The sequence below is a fragment of the Rhamphochromis longiceps genome, linkage group LG16 (assembly GCF_057381845.1).
Source record: "Rhamphochromis longiceps isolate RC_006_pf linkage group LG16, R_longiceps_female_GT1.1, whole genome shotgun sequence".
Classification (NCBI taxonomy): Eukaryota; Metazoa; Chordata; class Actinopteri; order Cichliformes; family Cichlidae; genus Rhamphochromis; species Rhamphochromis longiceps.
In genome coordinates this window covers 34847479-34870568 of record NC_140572.1, presented here as the reverse complement: position 1 = coordinate 34870568, position 23090 = coordinate 34847479, and the positions used below count along the sequence as shown (strand labels likewise).

The following is a 23090-nucleotide window of genomic DNA, read 5'->3' as shown; positions in this document are numbered from 1 at the left end:
TTATACCGCTAAATATTCCATTAAGACCTTGCTTATTTGAAATATTTATGAACATTATACCAAGAACAGCATTAGTAGCATTAGGGTTGTATTCAGTGTTAAGCCCTACATTGTCTCGATTTGCATGAACATTAATTCCAAATTAAAGAGTAAATTCACTGAGACGTGGTTTGTCAATGGAGCTTATACACATAAAAACATGCTAAGGTTATGGATGGCTGATGTTTGTAATACATAATCAAGGTAAATATCTGTTAAAAAACTCATATTTTCATATTTTAAAGTATGTATTGCTCAGTTTTCCTAGTCAGTGTTTAAACAGATCAGAGCAACCCATGCTACTGTCATTATACTGATGGTACCGCAGCTTCCAGCTGGATTGACCATCAGCCAGCAGCCATGGACCAAAATCTGTGAGGAAACCTACGCTTAGTTCAGTCGGTGCCATGAAGAATTAAGACAGTTCTAAATGCATAAGACATGACAGGTTATAGATTTGTGAAAAACGTATCAAACTATCAAAGTGCGGGACCATGAATCATTTTTCACTCTATAAAATTCAACTTGTCTGTGCAATGTTAATAAAAAAAAAATATTATTGTACCTCATGGTCTTTCTGTACTTTGCAACACTTTCAAATTTTGTGCACTTAGTCACCTGTTAATATGTTGCTCATAAACTAGGTTAAATTAAGTAATTTGTATTAATATGGTGTTAGTCATAATCTCCCATTATCACATGATTTTTTTAATAGACTCTTCAGAAATTACCCAACGCTTAAGGGATTCGGGAACGGAACAACATAAAAAAAAATGAAGCTTGTTTGTTCGCTTTTACGGTTTCAGTGGGGACTCTTTGGCAACATAGCAGATGTTTCTCATTACAACAGCCCCCACTACAGAGTCCCAGACGTGTCAAACCAACTACACAATTCAGTTACACTGTGTTCTTTTGGGATGTTTCACTTCAACACAAAACTCATAAATCAAGTATATAGTAGATGGGACAAGTGAGAATGATATGAAATGTTACACCGAAGTATTAAATTGAATAGATTTGCTTGAATGGCTGTAGAATGATGCAGGCGAGAGTTTGCAACCTGAACAGGACTTTTTATGGACATTGTACTGCAGTTTGATGCAGGTCTTTAGCTTGGGTATCTTTTGCTAATCATACAGTCAAATTAAGGAAACTGGTGGTTAGAGACTGTGGCACAACCATAATTATTGTTACTGTTGCCTTTGAGAGACAGTGACTAGTCTACAACCACTTGCAGTCAGTTGCTATCTTTGAAGCAACCTCAGTGCATAAAGTCAGTCTGCTTAGTTTGTCATATCTGTTGCCATCTCACAGAAATTCACTGTTTACATTCAGAGTCCAGCCAGAACCTCAACGATTTTAAACAGAAGTTCAGAAATTCCTCCACAAATTCTGATGCAGTTGCTGCAGGACAGCAATTTAACTATTGCAAAGACATTGCATTGTATACTAATATAGTATATTGTGTATCTACATACTGTATTAGTATGTAGATACACACAAGATAGCGACATTGTCTAATTCAGTGAAATAATAAAAAAAGAGACATTGTACGTAAATATATGTGTATATACGTTCTTCACATCCAGAGAATAAAACAAAACCATTTACATTCAAACAGCAGTGTGAAGTCAATGTGTCAAGACTACCAAAGTTAGATACAGTACAGTATAAACAAAACCTACAGACATAGTCCTCAATACTTTTGTCATACTTTACAACATTTTACCAAGTGTCATCGGGGACATCACAAATCCTTTGGAGAGTCATATGAAAACATTTCACACATAAATACACAACTTAAATGATACACAAGATTTACTACATTTACCAAAAGCCTATGGCGTTTCCACAAATCTGAAATTACTTTCATCAATGATTATGAGGCATTACTACACAATAAATGACTATTTATGGATACTTTATAGCTTTCCCATTGTACATGAATCACGTGCTGCAAAGCAGTACAGCGTCAACCATACATGCAGATTGTATTGTTTATGTTTAAATGAAGAAACTGTCCTGCAGATATGATATGATAAAACTACAAACTGTATGTTGGATATTAAAGCCTGATCTCACATAGAATCAATACAGAATGAAAACTGAGAACATATGACGCAAACTGATTGGTTTTGCCTCAAACATTAACCACTTACTAATAATGTTTCTTAAAAATATGCCAATTCATTGTTTAGTGTAGAAATAAGTGCTTTAAGTCACAGCTGTATTAAAGACTGACAATGGAAACATACAACAGTTATCATACATAAATGAATAGCCAGCAATGTAAATGTATTGACCTTTTCATTGCTGGTTATTTCAGATATCCATGAGATTTTTCACAAATGAATCTTATGAAAGAGTTACTACCATTAAAAAAAATAAAACACAGACAGTGGTTGAATGCTTTCATGAGTATACTGTACTCATTTATACTGTATATATAAATCATGCATACGCACACTCACACTTGTCCCCTTTGCAGAAATGTTAGATTTATAAAATATTTACATTGACTGATAGTGACGTGTGTTCCCAGCATTATGGAAAATGTGTTAAAATGATTTACAGTGAAGAGAAAAAAGACAAATAAAAAAAAGAAACAAAAGTTCAAAGAAGGTTCTGTGATGTGAATGAGAACACACATTTCTCAGTAAATGCTTTCAAACTGTTTTATCAGTACACATTTTTACAATTTTTAGTGTTTTGTGGTGTAAAATGTGACAAGTTTATCATGTACACTTCTTAATAAGGCTGTGTGCAGACTAGCATTAGCACTGTGCTAAAGCAGAGGGCTCTTTCCAAAAAATAAAATCATATACCTTAACCCTTAATGTCTTCTTTATACCTCACTCTCGGGGAATAAAATACTTTTAGCCTTTAAATAAATTCCAAAAAGAAGAGTAAATTGTGCGTTTTCATCCCTGGTCACAAAATATTGACATTCTATCAGATGTCACTGGCGTCCCATACAGAAATAATAGTAGTAAATAGTAAAACTACCAGGCATAGGAAGGGACCAAGTTTTAAATTCATAACCCTGCATGTATAAAAAATGCTCTAAACCAGTGTGGTTAAATACAACACCAAGAGCTCCTCTACAAGTGTCAATATGTGATGATTTGGGGACAAGAGACCCCTTAAACTAGGTGTGTTGTAGTACCACAAGCTTGTAAGGATTGGAGACTCCAGAGGCTTTGACAAAACATCAGTATTTCATCCCTGGGAATAAGAGTAGGCTAAATTAATGCATGCATTTTTATCCACTAATCACTATAAAGATTTGGTTCACTGAGGTAAGAAGGGTTTTGCCCCAGGTAGGATTCATATCAAAGTAACTGAGAAAGCACCAGTCAGACCTAAAACAAACAGGCAGTGGAAGTTTTGGAGATTTGTATAATTTGCTCATGCATGAAAATAAGGAACGCTATTCCTTGACACTTCACACAGATCTAATGCTTCTCCTCTTTTGCCATTTTTAGTGTCTTCAGTGTAGCAGGACAGGTTAGTGGACATTAATGTTGCTTGCTTCATTTTGCATCACGATTTTGCCTGCTTCTATTGCACTTTCCATTTTTTATGTGCAAACTGATTATAAGATCACTAAACTCAAACGTTCATACTGGCCTTAAGATATTGTTTCGTAGCATGACTATCCTGTAAAAAGACGGGGACAAAATGCAAAAGTAATCCCACCTATATCAGGATTTAGCGGCCTGAAGTTTCTTACAAATCGGTAAGCTTTTTAGTACAGATAGTACACTTGCTAACATTAAGATACAGATTCAGTTTAGGTAGAAAAGAATAATGTGTACTGGCTTCAAAGAAGATGGAAGTGAATCTACCGTAATTTCTAACGGTTGCACTATAAAGAAACAGAAACATGGCTTTGTTCATTACACAAGAGGAATTAAATCTTTCTCCTCTTTCATGCGAACATTAATAATTGTGGTCTTCTTCAATTTGATTTAATTTTCTTCCTACTACGGTACTGGAAAAAGCAGCACGTCATCCAATTAACTTCCTGTATTCTGTCTGAAAACTGAGTACTGTTGACATCTTAATTATTTTTAAATGCTTTATGAGGGGTAAGGATAAAGACAGCAGTAAAAGTAAATGTGATGTGTGCTTAAAGGAGCCAAGTCTTTAAATAAATGCTGCATTTCATTTGCCTTGGAAGTTGCACATCAGAGTGGGGTGTGATGTCACTCCTGAGCCGGGTGCGTCCTAGCGGCGTTCTGCTCCTTCGCAAGGTAGAGCCATTCACGCATGACTAGCAATATAGCGCTTTGCTTATTTTATAAGCTGGAAAACACCACTGCTGCATGTTCACACACAAAACGTGGTCAATGCTCTGAATATGGCTTATTCAGCAATATAAGCTTTACAGATTACATGCACTGCTATACTGGATTGTAAAATCGTTGTTGGTGGGAATTCTCCAACCTTCCGAATTGGAAGTCAGATTTGAGGGGGGTGTTCCAGTTAAAAAACAAAAAACAAACTTTTGGTTGGGAAAATTCCAAGTTCAAATGAAACACACCATTGGCTGTCAACATTCAAATGTGGCTTCTCTTTGATAATATTCTGTAAACATTGCAACCATGTGGCCTAACTGATGCACACGTTAGTAAGGATCACTTGAGCAGGTGCAAACATCTTGACTAGAAATGAAGAGCGTGAGCTAGTGGTGCGAACCAAAATCGCCTGCATGAACTGCACACACAGGAACAAACACTGAAACAAAGAAAAGTTTTCTGTGCTGCTGGCAAGTTATATCAGTATTTAATTTTGAAAATAAAAAAAACAAACATGTAACATATAAACCTTTCATAAATACTGTATGATATTTAATCCATTTTCATTTAATAAACAAGAATATGTTGATAAATTAAGTTTAACATGTGAAAGATACAGATATGTTTAATACTTCAATATGCACATGTTAGACGTCCTATCTGATTCATTATTGATAATGAAAAAAATAAATGAGGCAGGCAAGATTTCTTGGTTTGGCACTAACTGTGTCAAAAGAATTTACAGTGTAACCAAAGGCCTTTTGTGCACAACATGAACCCGGGAGGATAATCAAGCAGTCAGTAATTATTGATTTAAAAATGATTTAGTCAGGCTGAAAGATCTGAAAGCATCGTAGTCCAAGTAAAGCAGTTCAGATGCAAATTGTAGACAAAGCACAGCGCAGGAGTAGCTGTATCAAGCTCACCGTACAGTACAGTTAAAGGACCTGTGTTGGTGTGGATAAGAAGTCATAATTTCCTTCAGATGCATGACAGCCCGGATGGACAATCCTTTTTCCCCCTCACTCGTTTTCCTCTATGTATCTATGGGAAGTGGCCAGTTTTTAAGGGTGATGGTGGGATGGACAGAGTCTGAGAGCACTGTTTGTGTCAGGCGAAGGGGCTGTCTGACTTGAGTATGGAGGCATCTGAGTCGTGGCAGCCTTTGCCGTTCATGTGTTCCGAGTGACCGTCGATGCTGTAGCAGCCCTGTACCTCAGTGATGGAGGAAGCTGTGTAGGAAGCTGAGCGCAGGGCATCCGAGTGGTTTCCTATGCTGCTGCCAAACTGGATATGATACTGGTTCCAGTGCCGCCTCAGAACAGCTTGGACCTGACCAGAGGGATCATATATCAGATATTAGCTGACAGGAAAGCTTTCAAAGGTGATATAAAGCCTGAGAGTTCAAGTGATAAGCCCAAAGTAATTTTGCATAAGATGGCAGAACAAAATACAAAAATAAATATTTAGATGTTTTTGGGGTTTTTTGCTTCGGTTTTTGGTTTATTTTTTGGCACCAGCTTCTCCATGCACATCCGTGAAAAGTCTAGGGTGACTTTCTGACAATTACACTTTTGTAAAATCTTAGCACAACATTGGTAAACAACAGTTAACAGAATTCTTTTACCCTTCAAGGGCCGGTATCCTGAAACATTTACAGCAGTGTCCCTGCTGCAACACACCTGAATAAAATTTGTAGGTCATTAGCAAGACTTGACTGTTTGCCAAGGTGGCAACCCCCAACCCTACTCAAGTATATTTTAATAAAAGTGTAAGTTTAAAAAAATAATAATTCTAAAACTACTTTTATTGCACAGTGTTCATTCACTCTTAAGCTGCTGTAACACAAATCAGATGGCTGAATTGCCACATCAGCCTATAGTCAAGTTCTATAGAGGTAAGGAACTACTAAATTTTATTCAGGTGTGTTGCAGCACGGACACGTGTAAAGATGTCAGGACACCGGACCTCGAGGACTGGCATTCAACAGCTGTGCTTTAGACAGAGCCAAAGTTAAGGTGAAGTTTTTGTCTTAATGTTTATATAGGCTAAAAGCTTTCTAGCTCCAATTGTGTAAGCATGAAACAACTGATTATCACATAGTCAGTGAAATAGTTTACTCAAAGACAATTAATTGATAAAGCGGTATAAGAAATTCATTGATGAATTTCTTAAATATGAAGATGATGATTGTATATTATCCGAAACTTGAAAAGTTGAAGCAGTGGTAGAAATAAAAATTGGTAAGCATTTTCACATTTTCTGATACTCGGGAAAGAAAATAGGAAAATATTCCCCTGCGAAGGACTGCATTTCTTCTTTTATCTGTGCTGATATGAAACCTTTAAAATGACTCATAGACATGATAACACCACTAAACAATGGACGTTGGATAGACGTTCAGATAATGTCTATATTGGGTCCATTGGTCCATGACCGATTCTGGACATCTATTCTGGATGTCCAAACAAGGTCCACAGTTTTGGCATCTAACCATGACCCAGCCTGGACGTTAATATGATGTTCAACATTTGAACTTTAGACTGGGTAATATTTTTGGAGGTCATGTGGATGTCTATGATAGGTGCAGGAAATTTACATGATTAATAAATTTATTATTTTTTTTATTTACAAATATCAAAATTGTTGTTATCAACATGATACATATAAATATATGGATTACTTGATTACATGATTTATTGTCTCTCTTTTTTTTTGTTTTGCTTGTTATTTTTAAAGTTCCAGTTTTGCTTTAACTGTTTTATTTATTTTAATTAATTGATTATTTTAATTAACTTATTTGTTTGTACTATAAATAATCCATACATGGAAGTCATACGGACATCAACACAAGTATAATGGATGTAGACAAAAGACGTCGCTTGTTGTTACAAAACAACCCCTTCAGCGGACCAAAATTATACGTCCAAAAATGACTTCTAAAAGACGTCACTTTGCGCAGTGGGATATGCCTCTTATCACCTTAATCTATGAGAGAAAGCACATCTGTTTATTTCCCACATTTTAAATGTGATCTTAAAATTACTTCATCCTTTGGGATGTGATAGTCTCAGGAGCATTGTTGGTAAGCAACCAAGAAACAGCAGAGACATGGCTAGCCTAGCTTAAAGCTAGAAGTACCAAGTAACACAAGGGCTTTAGATGCTTTAGTTTTTGCTGGACGAACAACGGCAGGGCATCATGGAAATTTTTTTGCACAACTGTAATAAATTTGAGGGCAATTTGAGAGTCTACCTAACTCTAAAATAGTGTGCTGTTATGCTAACCACAGCATAATATTGATGTCTTCATTTTTTGGATGGTAATTCACTACTTGAGACTATTTGAACAACGTTTCTAGTAGACAATGGCAGATGCAGTAAGCATGTACTGAGGTTGGGGTTTGGCCAAGGCCTTAGGGACTTGGGCGAGGCAGATCTCAGTGCACTAATGAGAGGTGAAAGAATTGAAAAAGAGGGAGGAAGAGAGGGTACGAAAAGGAGAACAAACAGCTTGTGGGTTAGTAGGGCACATATATACACAGAGAACCAGGGGAGGGGTGCTTCTGTTTTCTAGTTCTTCATTAGATTCTTGTGACACAGAGACACTTTATTAGGGACATCAATTCAACTGTTATTTTGTAAAAATGCCTTATTAGTCAAACATATGGCAGCAACAGCATGTAGGCATTCAGACTGACAATCTGCTGAAGGGTCATGATTGTTGGTGCCAGACGGGCTGCAACCTACACAACCATCTCTAGAGTTTACAGAGAATGGTCCAAAAAGAGAAAATATTGACTGAGCAGGTGTTCTCTTGGAGAAAAGGCCTTGTTGATTTCAGATGTCAGAGGACAATGACCAGACTGCTTTCAGCTGATGGCAACAGTCACTCAAATAGCCATTCATTACAGCTAAGGGATGCAGTAGAGTATCTCTAAACGCAAATACTCCGAAACTTGAGGCAGATGGAGTGCAGCAGCACACGACCAGTTTTGGTAGCTAAGAACAGGAAACTGACTATGTTTCACACAGGCTCACAAAAATCAGACAATGGAAGATTGAAAAAGATTGAATAGCATCAATTTCTGCTGCAGCATTCGGATGGTAAGGTCAGAAATTGGTGTAAACAACATGAAAGCATGCAAACAATTCAGGCTGGTGGTGGTGGTCTGAGATATGGAGTGAGATATGCTTTCTTGTCACATTTTGGGCCCCTTGGTGCTAATTTTACAGCCAGACTGTTGTTGCTGATTATCCCCATCCCTCTATTGCCACAGTGTACCGCCTCCTAATGCCTGCTTCTAGCAAAGTAAACATGAGTTCACTGTACTGAAATGGCCTCCACATTGACCAAATCTATGTCTAACAGAGCACCTCTCGGATGTGGCAGGACATGTCACATCATGGATGTGCAGCAACAAGTCTGCAGCAGCTGTGTGATGGTTCCAGCACACTGGTGTATCTATTTCATGAATAGTTGAGGCACTCCTGAAAGCAAAACCTGGAACATGCATGATCCATTTCTTCACATAGCATTGTTTATCTTTCACTGTAAATTCTCTCTGAAGCTCTCTTTGAGAAAAACGTGTTTTGATTAAAGTGTCGTTCTATTGTGCCTTACTGAGTCAGTGTTTCTGAGTACAGAAATAACAATGCCACTTTTTCTTTGAGCGTATAATGAGCACAGGGTTAGGACACACTATGACAGTAAAATCACAAGATAAATATCAAAGGGAAGTTACTTAGTGGATCTTGTAAGCCATTCACTTCAAGTCAAGTTCTCTGCAGACCAATTGCCTGCAAAATTGACAGTAATCAGCATGTAGCTCATGGCTGCTTGCTAGCAGCATAATTTTCAGTCTGTGGAGAGCAATGCTGGAGAAGTAGTCAGACTTTTGTCTTTACCTAACAGCTGTAAGCACAAGCTGATTTTATTTTAAAATGTTTATTGAAAAATTGCTTCTCTGCTGTAATTGACCTTCCTTTAATCTACTGTAAGCTCCATTTTTTAGGTATAACCACAGGGAAAGCAAGTAGAAACAATGCATTTGCAAGGATCCAGAATCATAGGTGTTGATTTATTTTTACCATTTATTACTAAATGCCCAAAGATGATGTCAGCTACTTTAGTAATTCGCTGACCTGGACTGAAGTTTCTTGGGTTGTAGAAAATGAAAGGTAACATTCCTAAACTTTTGCATCACCAGCATTTTCTTTTTTTTTGGTCTGACAAAAAAGTAAGACCTTTGAACAAAGGTGTACTTTGGACAGCCCATTCCAAGAGTTTTTAATTTAACATGCTAGATTATTCTCTAGGGTATCTTTGCTGTAATTTCATTCAGTGTAATCAAGCTGGTAGCCTGAAATGTTATGACTACATATTAGTTTCCCCAACATTGGAAGAGTAGCACCAGGGCAATGACCCTGTCAACGCATGACCCTTCTCAACCATGAGGTCAGCACAAGTGTGGGATAGGGTGTGTACACGTGTTGAAATATCTAAAAAAAAAAAAAAAGAATAATAAAAGGGCATAACCCTGTCTTACTTCTCCATTGAAAAAGCAGAAGATGGTGGCCACAAGCAGACCCTGGAATGAAAAAAAAAAAACACATTAAAAGAGAGATGACATACAGCTTACTAATTGGTCTCAGGAAAGTCATTTGTAGACAACATCTTAGGGTCTAAAGTGCTGTGAAGCAGGGAAACTTAAGAGGTCAAAGTGAATACATTTTGAAAGCTGATTCAGGCTGTTACTCAAGACATTTTCCCTGCACTGCGCACACTGGGACAGCTCAAGATGATCAGATAACGCTTCATCAACATCCAACGGATTTCAGTCTCTTTCAACTCAAATAATTTGTGCCTTACTTCCTGCTGTTCTTGCCTGGGCTAGACAAACAAAGTCTTTTCTCTGGCTAATGAGAATGTTTGACCCTTGTTAAAAGCTAGAAAACAATGAGGTTAATGTCCATTTAACAAATGATTTTATTAAAATACATGTCTCAAGCACCGAAGGAGACAAAGCAATCAATTTTCATAATAAAATAAATATGCATGATAGAATGACAACAGAACTACACAAACAGAACAGTTAAAGACTGCCGTAGATGCCACAGGCAGTCGGCTTTCTATGCTTTATATGAATGTGTAGAAATGACGAGAATCCCCTCAAACCTTCACACTGATTAATAACCGCTGTCTCACCTGGTAATGCATGAGTATGTGCATGATGTAGTCATATATTTCCGAAGAGACCCGTCCCTCTGGCTTGTAGGGAAGCAGGACGTACTGAATTCCAAGCAGAGGGACCAGGATGAGCGTGGCTCTCACGGCTTTCATGTACAGACTTGATTCTGCTTGATGGGTCACCTTCAGTTTGGTGATGAGAACTCGCACGATGTTGAGTAGAAAGAACAAATTAACCTAAAGGGGGAAGTCATATATAAATCAGCATTACAGTCTAGTATTTTGATAGGATGTGAAAACAAGCAATGCCTCAAGTATAAGAGCATAAAGAGCAGTATGGCAATTTCTTATAAGAGGTGAAAATCTTTATTGGTGACATGCTTGTTAGACACTGTTTACTTGCTGTAGGTTATACTTTTTTGTCCTCCTCTTGAGGAGTTTCCTCAGATTTTTTTAAGGGCACAATGCACATCATGCCGATTCCTCTGAAAATAGTCTGGTACAAGGACTGGACTGAAAATGTTGAAAGACGTTCAGCCCGGAGAACTATTGCTTAAGACCACTTCTAAAATATTACAAGTACTTCTAGTTCATTGGAAGCAAATGATAAAGAAATCAAAACTTTTGCACAGTACTGTATTTGAATTATTAAGAGACTACAAAGCTTCTTTTAGGCATCATTTCTTTAAACACGTCAATCCTAACAAGACAAGTGTTAATAAAAAAATCAAAGAGGAATGTTTGCTTTTTCTAATAAGCCGAGAAAGTCTTCAGTTCCGTTACTGCAGTATTATAAGACACCGAGTCTACTTCTGATACACGGTAAAGTTAGGAAACCTACACATAACATTTTAAAGGATGTTGGAGGCTGAACATTTAGTACAGACTGTCCTAAGGGACCAGCGTTCTCTGAAGCATGCTCCAATGTGCTGATTAGGTGAATTCCTAGAAAACAACATAAGCTTGGGGACCAGTGGGTGGATTCTCAAAGGGGAAGATGCATTGATTTCACAAGACAAACACACTTATGCATGTTCTGAGACTGTCCTGCTCACAGGACCCCCCACAGAGTCCACTCAGAGGAGGACAAAAGCAGCTTATTGTACTCTTTGCGCAACAAACAGTGTGGCAAGAGAAACATGAAACAAATCAGCTGGTTTATTCTAGTAAATAGATATATAGTGAATTACTTGTTGAAACTGATTGGAGTTAGGAAAGAAAAGAAGTAGTATTCTTACCAAAAGAGCAGCACAGATGGGGCCGTGGATGATGTAGAGCAGTGATGTTTTTGAGCTAATCCAGCAGCTGCAGAGGAGAGCAGTACAAAAAAGGTTTACACAACAGTAACGTTGCATCACATAACAGCAAATCTATCACAGCAATCTGTGGGTTTCCTTAAAAAAATATTATACAGGAGAACTTCTTGCACAAGCATTGGCGTTAACTCACTTGTCGTTGTAGTAGTAGCTCCGAGCGACGGCATGTATGGTGGCTGGGATAAGAGGAAAGCCTGCAAAACAAAGTGAGCAAGTTAGGTAAAGAAAGACCCTTCAGTTAGAAAAATGTAGTGATTAGCTGACTGATATCCTCTTCTTACCCCATCCTAGGAGATAGTACCACATCAGATGCTGCTTCTCAGCAAACACTGCCACCACGATGAGAGTGTGCAAATATATCCCCTCACACAGCATCCAGAAGTAATTACAGCCAAACAGGTACAGGTGAATAAACTGGGACACTTTACAGCTTGTCTGAGGAAGGAAAAGACATAATAAATGTGGATTTATAGCAAGTGATTTATGTTTAATATTAAACTAGAATGACCGGTGTAATGGTGCACATTAAACTAATAGAGACATTTGTGAGGCTACAGTCAAGTGAATCAATACAAATAATAAGAAACTGACTGGATTCCTCTGCACGAGCTCCTGGTTGTTGGCCACTGCAGTCAGCAAAATGATGGTGATCACAGAGTTCAGAACAAAAGAGAAGAAGAGGTTCTTATGAAGGGTGATCCTTTGACAGCTCAAACTCCTGGAAAAACAGAAAACTGAAGTTATGCCACAACGCTTTTATGTTATGCACAGACTGAGAAGCATCCGTCTATGGAAGTCGCGCATATAAAAGAAGTTGACTCACTTGAAATGGAAAAAAATTGCTAGGGAGATGAGGAGGGAAGTCAGAGACAGCCCATGTCCTATGAGGGCAAGGTAGAAAAGGTTCATTGCAGTCTGAAAAGAAACAACAGATGGAAATTAGGTTATCAGGCTGTAATCTCATTATCTTTCTCCAAATGGCTACTTGACTAAGCATCAACATACATCTCAGCATTTGCACTGAAAGGCTCTTGAAAATGTTCCATTTGTCTTTTAATATTTATAATTTCAAGCTGATGGGTTTTTTTATGAACCAGTTACAGGAAATTATAGTACAGTGCAATTATAATATAGTTTCTCCTTGTGTCCAAAAAAAAAAAAGGGGGGGGGGGGGGGAAATTGGGCCAAAGCAGAACAAATTCCAGCCTGTATTTGGTCACCAAGCAGACATGCTGTGGTGTTCAGAGCATGCAGAGCCCCTCACAACCACATCACATGGCCATCAAAGCCATACTTTTCCTATTGTTGATTATCTAACATTTAAACTCAGTCCTACCTACTGCCATTTTCAACCTACCATTCTGCCTTCTACAGTGTGCTCATTGCAGCGGGTGTAGTTGGTCCATGTCCTGTTGCTCTCCGGATGCAGAAACCATTGACCACTGTCAGTGCAAATCTTTGTGACCATCTCTGCAGAACAAAAAGTGGTAAATAATTTAAATGTATTATTCTGATTTTTCCAGTAGAAGGTAGAGGCAGATGAAAAAGAAAAACACCATTATGGATGGAGCTAATGAAAACGTCAATTAGAAGAATGAAATCTAATTATAAGCCTGCACATCCTGTTGACGGTTGCGGTTGACTGAATGTGGTTAAGAAGTCCCCGGACGCTTAAATCAAATTTACTGTAATAAACAGTGATGTATTTACACCACTCCATACACGCATAAGTTAATAATCACACACACAAAAACCCTGCCTCATTAACAGAAGGAGCTGAAGTCAGTGATTTAATACACATTTAATACACTAAAAATTACAAATCCTGTGTTAATACTGAGAACAGAGCTTTTCTGCTTCATGGCCATTTGCTGTAATTGGTATTTACATTCAGTGTGTGAGCATAGTGTGAGGTATAGTCTTTGCTTTTTTCACTTAGAAAGATTCAAGCTAAAAGGTGAAGCAAATTTATACATGAAGAACAGTCATTAATCATGAAGAGCTCCCCTCAGCCTGCGAAATCTGTTACATAATACCTTTTGTGGTTCTGGAGAGCTTTAACCTTGGTGATATAATAAGTGTTATCTTGGTTTGGGCTTTTGTTTTTTTACTAAAGGCCTTCAAAGTTATGAATGAGGACCTGAAAGCCACAACAAGGAATAATCATCAGAGTAAGTTGTCATCTGTAAATCTGCAGGTGGATGAAGAAAATTGGCTGCTAGAAGCTGCAGATCTCACCTGATGGATCAAAATCCTGGAAGTAGTCCGGGCAGTGCTGCTCGGATGTAACTCCTGCTTTGGTGTCATCCCAGCAAAGCCAGCCATCCCACGTGCGATTGCACACAGGTTCTAAAAACACAGACATCATTTTAAGAGCTTTTTTGCTCTTCACATTTGGAACATTGCAAACTAAGAATTGAAGAATAGATTTATAGAATTTTGAAAGTAGGGTTCTCTTAACCAATTTCAATCAAGACAGCTTTACCTTGTCTGCTGTGGGTATTTTCTTTCATTAACTTTTGATAGCACTCAAACTGGGCTGTGACTATCTTGTTCCTGGTGACCGTAATGTCATTGTAGACACTGGTTGAAGCCTGCTGCTGGGTTTCATTGATCGCCAGACTTGCCTTCACCATAAACTACAAGACAGGTGAGAAAAAATAGAAATCCACTCATTTTTTTAAGCTTTACAAAGTAGAATGAGAGATATGTTATGGTACAGTGCAACAGAAACCAAGTAAAAGAAACAAGTGTATAAATTCTCGCTCAGTGAGAGGGTACAAAAAGTACTGTTGGTTATGTTTAAAATGAGTAAAGATGTCTCTGAGCCATCTTTGGTTATGTACTTGCGAACCCTCTGGTGATGCATTAGTCTAAAACAGTCAACACATACTACCAAATGCAGGAAAAGGGAGTCATACTTAGTGATTCATTAAAGTCAGTTGCGCTGCATGGAAACTATGACATCTATGCCTTAGTATTGGTGCACAGATGTGTCCAAACACCAACCTGAAGCTGCATTTTTTGTCCTTTAAAGGATAACATCAAACATAAACAGCCTAGCAGTACATAACTCTCTGAGGTAGAATTAAAGGTGGTTGCTGTATTTATGAAATTTAGATCAGTAAGAACTAAACTGTGTCTTGTGTGCATTTTGGCTGACCTACCGCTGCTGGATTACACAGCAGTATAAGCGCTACCATCCAAATCTGTCCAAAGCCATCCAACTTCCTGTCAGCCATTTCAGAGCTGGACGATGATTTACAAACTGCAGACCTGCAATGGAAAGCAAATAATTAAACATTAACATTAGATAATCATTAAAATGTAATAAAATGTCCTCATAAAAAAGGCCCTTCTTATATATAAGATGACACTGGAATGACACTGAATAGTCTAAGTGGATAAGAGTGAGTTGACCTTTGCTAAATGTTCATTAAGTTTCTGTTTTTCCAGTTCAGGACATCAGCTGAGTTAGAAAATTTACTGAATCATTAAATACAACAAATTTATTCTGTGACCAAAAGAAACTTTGTAACAAGAACTTGGCCGAATCAGTTTGTTTTAATACCGAGGATTAACTACAGCAAAGCACTGTACAGTATGTTCTCCCAATAAACAGCAATATAACGTGCCCTCACTCTCCATGTTAGGTCAGCTTGGAATTAAAGGCTCCTGTGATGTAGCTTTTTGGCATAGTATTCAAGGGAACGCACAGCTGAAAAAATAAGCAGCTGTAATCAACCCAACAAAGCCGTATCAATCAAAGGAAGTGGTAAAAGTCTTGTAAGCACAGTACAGGCTTAAAATCTCCTGTTCCTACTTCCGCGTGTGTTTTGTAAGCCAAACTTCTTTTGGTTTGCAGTCCATCATAAATTCTGACAGCACTTATAAATCTGTTAGTGGGTGCAAGTTGCACCTCATCAAAGCAGAATCCCATAAGGTTGTTTGCAGCAAAGCTGCTGGCCACTGGGATTTCATGACAAGGCTGTGGAATAGCAGATGAGAGAAAATTCAAATAGAAGCATATCCCTCAGGTTCTACAGATTTGCTTTGCAAAACAGTGGGTTTACTAATGCTCGGGTAGCTTTAGATAGTTTAAGCGGCTTATGTTTGACTTGGAGTTAAACGTCTAAAACCTGTGATGCAAATGTACAAATATATCACAGCATGAGGAAGAAATGCTGTACTGGCACCAAGATAACCTGAGATAAGTTGTTACCATTGCTAACAATTCAAATCAATAGGTTCTTGTGGCAGTGAGGCTTTCGGTGGGTAACAAGCTTGAGAATGGGAGACAGAGAGAGAACCTGATCCCCAGGATAATGATATGGCATGCAGGAATAGGTTAGTGAAATTTAATAACATCCTTCATACCCTAAAGGAACTAAGTCACCTGTAGGTCACTTTTATTTGCAACATCTGAAGTCTGATTAAGTTTGCTGAAATGTTATGAAGCTGCAGACCAACCGGTGCTCTTCTCTTTAACCAGCAAACAAATCCACAATATCCCAAGCAGTAAAGCTCAGCTCCAGATAACTGGGACGATGTTGCTATTTGCATCTAGTGATGTAGTTAGAGGACCATCTCAACCATCACTGCATATATTACAGATGAATGTTTTTAACTTTCTGTGATCAATCGCATGCAGAACAGTCAGGCCTATGTTTAAACTTTTATTGTAGAACATGACATAATCATACCCCGCCTACCCCATTCTCCCTCCAAAGTTGCTTGTCTGCACTTTACATTCTCAAAAGTATCAGAAACAGGTGTGCAGGGTCGCTTTATGTGAACCAGAGCAGTGTTTCCCACAGACTCACATTCCGTTTGTGGGACACACCTATAATGAGTTGTAGACTAATTCCATTTATAAGTTTCTCTTTTGGAAACATTTTAATTACCAATTATACACTCAGCAATATAATCAGCTGCCTTTCCTGTGAGCATCGCATCTGGATGAAGAGCTGCTTAGTTCACTGCTTAGTTACTTGAACCTTACAGTCACAGAAAGAAGAAGAAGAAGAAAAGTGGGGGGAGCAGCACAGACATCAGTCAGTACATTAGAGAGAGATTTGACCCATTTCATTCTCACAACTCTATCTGCAGCTCAGTCACAGAAGATGCTGATGCAGCGTCTCCTCAAGTCTGCTCACATTTAAAAGGAGGCAGAAGAGGGGTTTACTGAAAGTGTTTAACTCTTTGCAACCAATTTCACTCGAGTGACAGTCCAACTTCCAGCAACCTCTCACCAACCAGTTGTGGAATAGTCACTAGTGGGCAGCAGTTTCCAGGGTCTTTGACGGGTCTTTAGACCTGTGTGAATAAGGCTTTAGCAATTGATTCCACGGCGACTGCCAGCAACAACTTTTGGTCAAGTAATATTTATTTTTCTCTTGTAACTGGTAATTATGGTACCAGGTGGTTGCTAATCAGTCTCTGGGCCTGTGTTACTGAGTCTTTAGAAGAATGCCAAACTAGTTTCAATTCAGTTTTCTTTACATAGCATGAAATCACAACAACAGTGGCTTCAAGGCACTTTGCATTGTAAGGTAAAGACCCTACAATAATAAAGAGAAAACGCAACAATCAGACAAATCCATATGAGTAAGTGCTTTGGCGACAGTGGGAAGGAAAAACTCCATTTTAACAGGAGGAAACCTCTAGCAGAACCAGGCTCAGGGAGGTGACTGAAGCAGAAATACTCAATCATGGGAATTCCCCAGCAGCCTACACCTATTGCAGCGTAACTAAGGGAGGACTCGTGGTCACCTGATCCAGCCTTAACCATATGCTTTACCAAAAAGAAAGTTTTAAGCCTAATCTTAAAAGTAGAGATAGTGTCGGTCTCCTGAATCCAAACTAGAAACTGGTTCCACAGAAGTAGGGCCTGAAAACCGAAGGCTCTGCCTCCCATTCTACTTTTAAATACTCTAGGAACAACAACAAGTAAGCCTGCAGTGTGAGAGCAAAGAGCTGTAATGGGGTGATATGGTTCTAGAAGATCATTAAGATCCATACGATACAATGGCTTATCAATACAATAAAAAAGATACAAATTCTCAGCTGTGATGATGTGTGAATAGAATAGTCCCCCTGGGATCCCCCTGCTTTCATATTGATATTTCACTGGCCAGTACACTACACCCATCAATCAGTATTCCAGAGAGAAAACTGACCCTGTTTATTCTCATAGTGGTTTTCACATTTGCCTAACAAGCAAAAGAGCCTTACTTCAATGCTGGAGGTAGACACAAATCCCTTTGGGGTTGGCTCAGAAAGGGCATCCCAGTGCAAAAACACTGCCAAATCAAACATGCAGGCAAGCCCGCAGTGGCGATACCCTTCTGAATAAGGAGCAGGTGAAAGTAGCTTTTATTCCCACACAGGTCCCCACACTGCTCAGTCACCAAAGGGACTGGCTGGCTCAGTGCTCCTCAAGTCTGCTCAGAGTTAAAACAGCATTAAGCTGAGACAGAGGAGGGACTTACTGAAAGTGGGATTGTAAAACATTATGGTGATGTGCAAATTAGAAACAGCCAGGAAAAGATCAGCTGCTCTGTCACGCTCGCACACAGTCAAACACACAGAAATGCACAAACACACACAGACACACAGCCCTACTCTGTCAAGAACCCCAGCTGTTTCTTGGCAAGTTTTTTTTTAATATAAATACAGTGATACAGAGGATGCATCATTTCAGACAACCTGTGCGTGTGTGTGTGAGTGTGTGTGTGCACGCATGTGTGCGTGCATGTACGTTATTGTTTTAAACTGATAATATTGTACCATTTAACTAACAGTACATGTGGTGACTTTCCCGCATGTCACGGTGGAAATTTCACATTTAATATTCACTCTCAAGCCATAACACATAACAAATACCTTTTTATCAGAAGTAGTCTTAAACAAGCTATGACAAGACTTCATAGAAATCTCAGTGATGTCAGAAACTATGCTTACTTGTTGAAATGATTCTGAGAGAGAAAATGTTAATTATGTGTGCTCCAACACAACTAATAAATAAGCAATTGTGAGAAATATGCAACAATGCTACTGAACTTCTGCAGTAAACAGAAAACAGAGCATGATCCACCAGCAGTGCCACATACTGTGTGATCAGAACAGCTGTTCTGTGTAAGCCTACGTGCAGCTCTCACTGTGCTCCCATCACAGCCTGCTTTGTGGACATCATTTCACCTTCAGCTGGTTCAATCCTGTGTGGGGGTTTCTGGAGCAACTTTGGACAGCGGAAATTTTTATTATTGCATTTCCAAATAAAATTAATAAATTCATGACTAGGACAAAAACAAGTGCATTATGCTGCTAACACAACTTTGTGTGTGTTACACAGTGTTCTGTGTAAAATATGTAATACATTATGCACACAGCATGCAATTAATTAGAGTGAACGTGATGTCTTTGATATGCTGTTTAGCAACGGTGGTGATTCTTAAAGCAGAGCCAAAAAAAAAGCCAGGAATTGAATGGAATCCATGAAGTGATATTGATAATGGAATTGGAACCACTATTTTCTTATTAATTCCCATCCCTAATTCTGTGCTTATACACACAGTTTTACACAGACACAAAATAAGCTCTTGGTTAATTAAACAACCCGATCCATTTAACTGTGTACTTAACTACAGAGCCTTGCAGCTAAAACTGTTATTATACTACTAGTATAATAATACCAGTAGTGTCCCTGCTGTTAGCTACAGAGAAAAAAAGGATCCCTCTGATTATCTGCCACGTCTGTCACATAATCCTCTTGATGACTCTCTGTTACATAATCCTTGTGGTTTGTCTGTGTTTACATTCATGTACTTAACTTTTACTATGTCTCTATGTCCTATTAATGCTGCTATTATGGAGGTAATGAGAGCTCAACAGCTGTAGCAGCGGGCTGGCGTTATCGTGACACAGTCCAGGACAGCACTCAGACTTCCCACAAGTCTTTTTAAAGAAAGAATTGTTTTTAGAGTTCTTAAGAAAATGAAAACTTCTCGCTTTTACTTCATCCTAAGACTGAATACTTTTTTTGTTTTCCATATTCGTGTAGATACAAACAAAATGGAAAATTTTGGACATTTGATTTGCAACTATTTCGCAAACTTCATAAACATGTTTCGGCTAATTGCAGCTCAAAACCAGGAGAGCAGCCTCCACAGAGGCACAGCACTTGATTATTGATCTGTTTGGGTCAACTTTATCCAACAGCAGACCAGTGCAAACTGTAGGTGGTCCACTATTATCTGTAGTACCTCAGAGTGTTTCACTGAAGTGGTTAGTCATGTACACTTTACACAAGAGATGACATCACCTACTACATCTGCAAGCAGAAAGTTACCCAGAAAAAACAGCCTATGTATAACATCTGCCGTCTTCTCACCCAGTGCCAGAGCCCAGCCTGCACTTATCAACTCCCACTGTCCCTGCAGAGATGTTATGCTGCACTGTAAACATCCTTTTGTACTCACAGGATGTTTGGCGCCCTGCACACCAAGTTCCATCAAGTTCGGCTCAGTGGCATTCGGAGAACCTTTAGGCTGGTAAAGGCCAGTAACTGCATTACCGTCTCAATCTATAGCATGGATATGGGATTAAACGGAGCGGGAAGCAGGTACTGGGAGCCGATTAAACCTCTGCTTGCAAAAGATGCCGCCAAGATTTATTCCTGTTCTGTCTACGGCAAATTTGATTAAAAAAAAGACGCAATTATGAAACAATTCTTCTTCAAACAATATTTGCACTAGTAGCTGACCATATTTTAAACAATAGTAAGTGAATCAGAGAAAAGAATAATCCATCACAAAAATATTATGTAAAGTGATCAGTTTTACTCTCTGCTGAAAGATGAGCAAAGAAGTGCAAAATGAAAAGATAAATGATGATAATGATGCTGTGCTGTTACACTGCAATGTTTGCAAAACACTGTTATCGGCCTTTGAGAGCTTCGCACAAATCTGGTCACTGGGGTATAGAGGTCTTGAGTGTCCTATGCTTGCTCTGTAAACAAGAGATGAGACAAGATAAACAGCAGAGTTGTGCCTTCTGGAACTAATTCCATATCAGTCATGCCATCATTTACCATGTCAGTACACACAGAGTCAGGGAAGATTTGGTGTGTGGACACACGTTTCAAGCACAGATTCAGTAGTCAATAGCCTATAGTACCAAACGGCCTGGTCGTTTGGTACCATGCCACAAGCTCGGGTGTGAAATGTATGGTTTGCAGGGTTTCTATCATCATTTTTTTTAGCGTTTTTATCATTAACTCGGTTTCCCTGGGTCTTTTCCCGTGTGTTTTTTGAATTTGAAATTCAGTGCACGGCTTTTGTTTAAAAACATGAAGGACTCTCTATTTAAGACCTGAAAACAGGTTGTAGCAAGTACAGAAATAAAAATGATTCTTTTGGTGAGAGCAAACCACTCTCTCTCTAGACACTCATTATCATAGTCTGTATTACAGCAGCACATGTCCTTGGTCTGTGCCTTCATAAGCCAGCGTACACATTTGTTGAGAAAATGAGTACTTCAAGTGCAGTACATCATTCCAAACGAACAACTAGCATACAATTACATACAATAAGAATTACTCATTATGACTGACAATTACTTATAACCCTTCTTTTATCATGTTTGTGCACACTTTGCAGCCACAATCTTCATTTCCTCCGACACAAAATGGATTATTTAAACAGAGCCGTTCTGACAAGGAAGACTTAATGTGTTCAAGGAGTAATGGAAGCGTTCCTACCTGCTTGGTTTTACACCGTTTTACTGCATTATCGCAGGCTGATTATTATTTTAGAGGACAGAGGAGGGTCTGTGAAAGAGGAAATGCTAAGAAAGGAAAAATCTGCATGCCTTTAAATGATGCTGACCACGAATATACGGGAAACAAGAGTGACAAACCCAAAAAACACGAGGATGTGAGAACACGGTTCCTCTGAGAGCTTCCCTTCTGATTAACAGGGCCAAATTTAGCTGTTGGATGTTTTCCACAGGATCAGCTGTACGTGTAGCTTTTATCCATGTGAGTGAACATGCCTGAATAGGAGTTCAGCCTTACAGCAACTGATCTTACCAAGCCTGGGACATGAGAGCAGACTTCCCAGTTGCCAGGGGCATCACCAGATGTCTGGAAAAACAACAGCATTCCCACACTAATGTGAAGGAGGAGTCCTCTTTGTTGCATGAAAAGACTGCTGCAAATCTCCTTCCACCCACCCCGACTAAAGCAATGCAATATTCTTTGCATTAACAGGGCAGGAGGGGGGCTGTGTTCTTGTGGTTTTGAAATAGACAGCAACTCAGATACCAAAACATTCATGTCATTTCATTCATACCCTCACAAGCATGCCAGTGTCCTTAAGGCAAGCACGTGGATCTATTTATGATGGCGGTGTTGAAAAGAGTGAATTCTAAAACTCATCTCCACAACTAAGGAAGGACAGGCTTATGGTTGGATGATGCCAGATGTTGTACAGCAATTAGGGAAGTGTGAAGACTCCGAGCCTGCATAGGGAAATGCATGTGCAACTAAACATCTTGGGGAATTATGACTGTTCAAGGAATTTGAAAGTATGTGTCCTTCTGTTATACCACTATCACTTTGGGGGAGACTATGGCATTGTTATGTTTTTGACAGCAACAGCTGAGCCGGGAACTGTAGGAAAGCATTTACGGGAATGTCATATAGCAAATGGTCTGAGGTCAGGGATTAAACCATGAACTTGCTGCTCAGTGCATCTGGGCCCATGTGTTATGCATCCCAACCATTCTGTTATTGCCACATATAGATACACCTAGTACTTCTGCAGTTTTGCAGAGCAGTAGGGCGATCGTGGCTGAAGAGTTGGGAGTTCGCCTTGTAATCGGAAGGTTGCCGGTTCGAGCCCCGGCTTGGACAGTCTTGGTCATTGTGTCCTTGGGCAAGACACTTCACCCGTTGCCTACTGGTGGTGGTCAGAGGGCCCGGTGGCACCAGTGTCCGGCAGCCTTGCCTCTGTCAGTGCGCCCCAGGGTTGCTGTGGCTACAATGTAGCTACCATCACCAGTGTGTGAATGGGTGGATGACTGGATATGTAAAGCGCTTTGGGGTCTTTAAGGACTAGTAAAGTGCTTTAATAATACGGGCCATTTGCCATTTTACTCTTGGCTACGTTCAGAGGATTACAGGATTTTTCTGTCAGACTTGGATGTTTGCAGTTTTTCGGATGAGCATAGGTGAATCTTTATG

General features: G+C 39.1%; 1 protein-coding gene across 1 annotated transcript in view; it reads right to left on the bottom strand.

The window, feature by feature from the left end:
• Window positions 1-1601: 1601 nt before the first annotated feature.
• The window catches only part of calcrla (calcitonin receptor-like a), a 29398-nt gene continuing 7909 nt past the window's right edge, over window positions 1602-23090 (bottom strand). The window contains exons 2-13 of the mRNA XM_085384365.1: window positions 15013-15121; window positions 14331-14484; window positions 14084-14194; window positions 13203-13315; window positions 12669-12760; window positions 12437-12563; window positions 12127-12280; window positions 11979-12039; window positions 11768-11834; window positions 10548-10766; window positions 9889-9930; window positions 1602-5672 (exon numbers count right to left, since the gene is read on the bottom strand). Of these exons, the coding sequence (XP_085240491.1) occupies window positions 5451-5672; window positions 9889-9930; window positions 10548-10766; window positions 11768-11834; window positions 11979-12039; window positions 12127-12280; window positions 12437-12563; window positions 12669-12760; window positions 13203-13315; window positions 14084-14194; window positions 14331-14484; window positions 15013-15087 (1437 nt within the window). The 5' untranslated portion in view covers window positions 15088-15121 and the 3' untranslated portion in view covers window positions 1602-5450. The remainder of the gene's footprint in view (window positions 5673-9888; window positions 9931-10547; window positions 10767-11767; window positions 11835-11978; window positions 12040-12126; window positions 12281-12436; window positions 12564-12668; window positions 12761-13202; window positions 13316-14083; window positions 14195-14330; window positions 14485-15012; window positions 15122-23090) is intronic.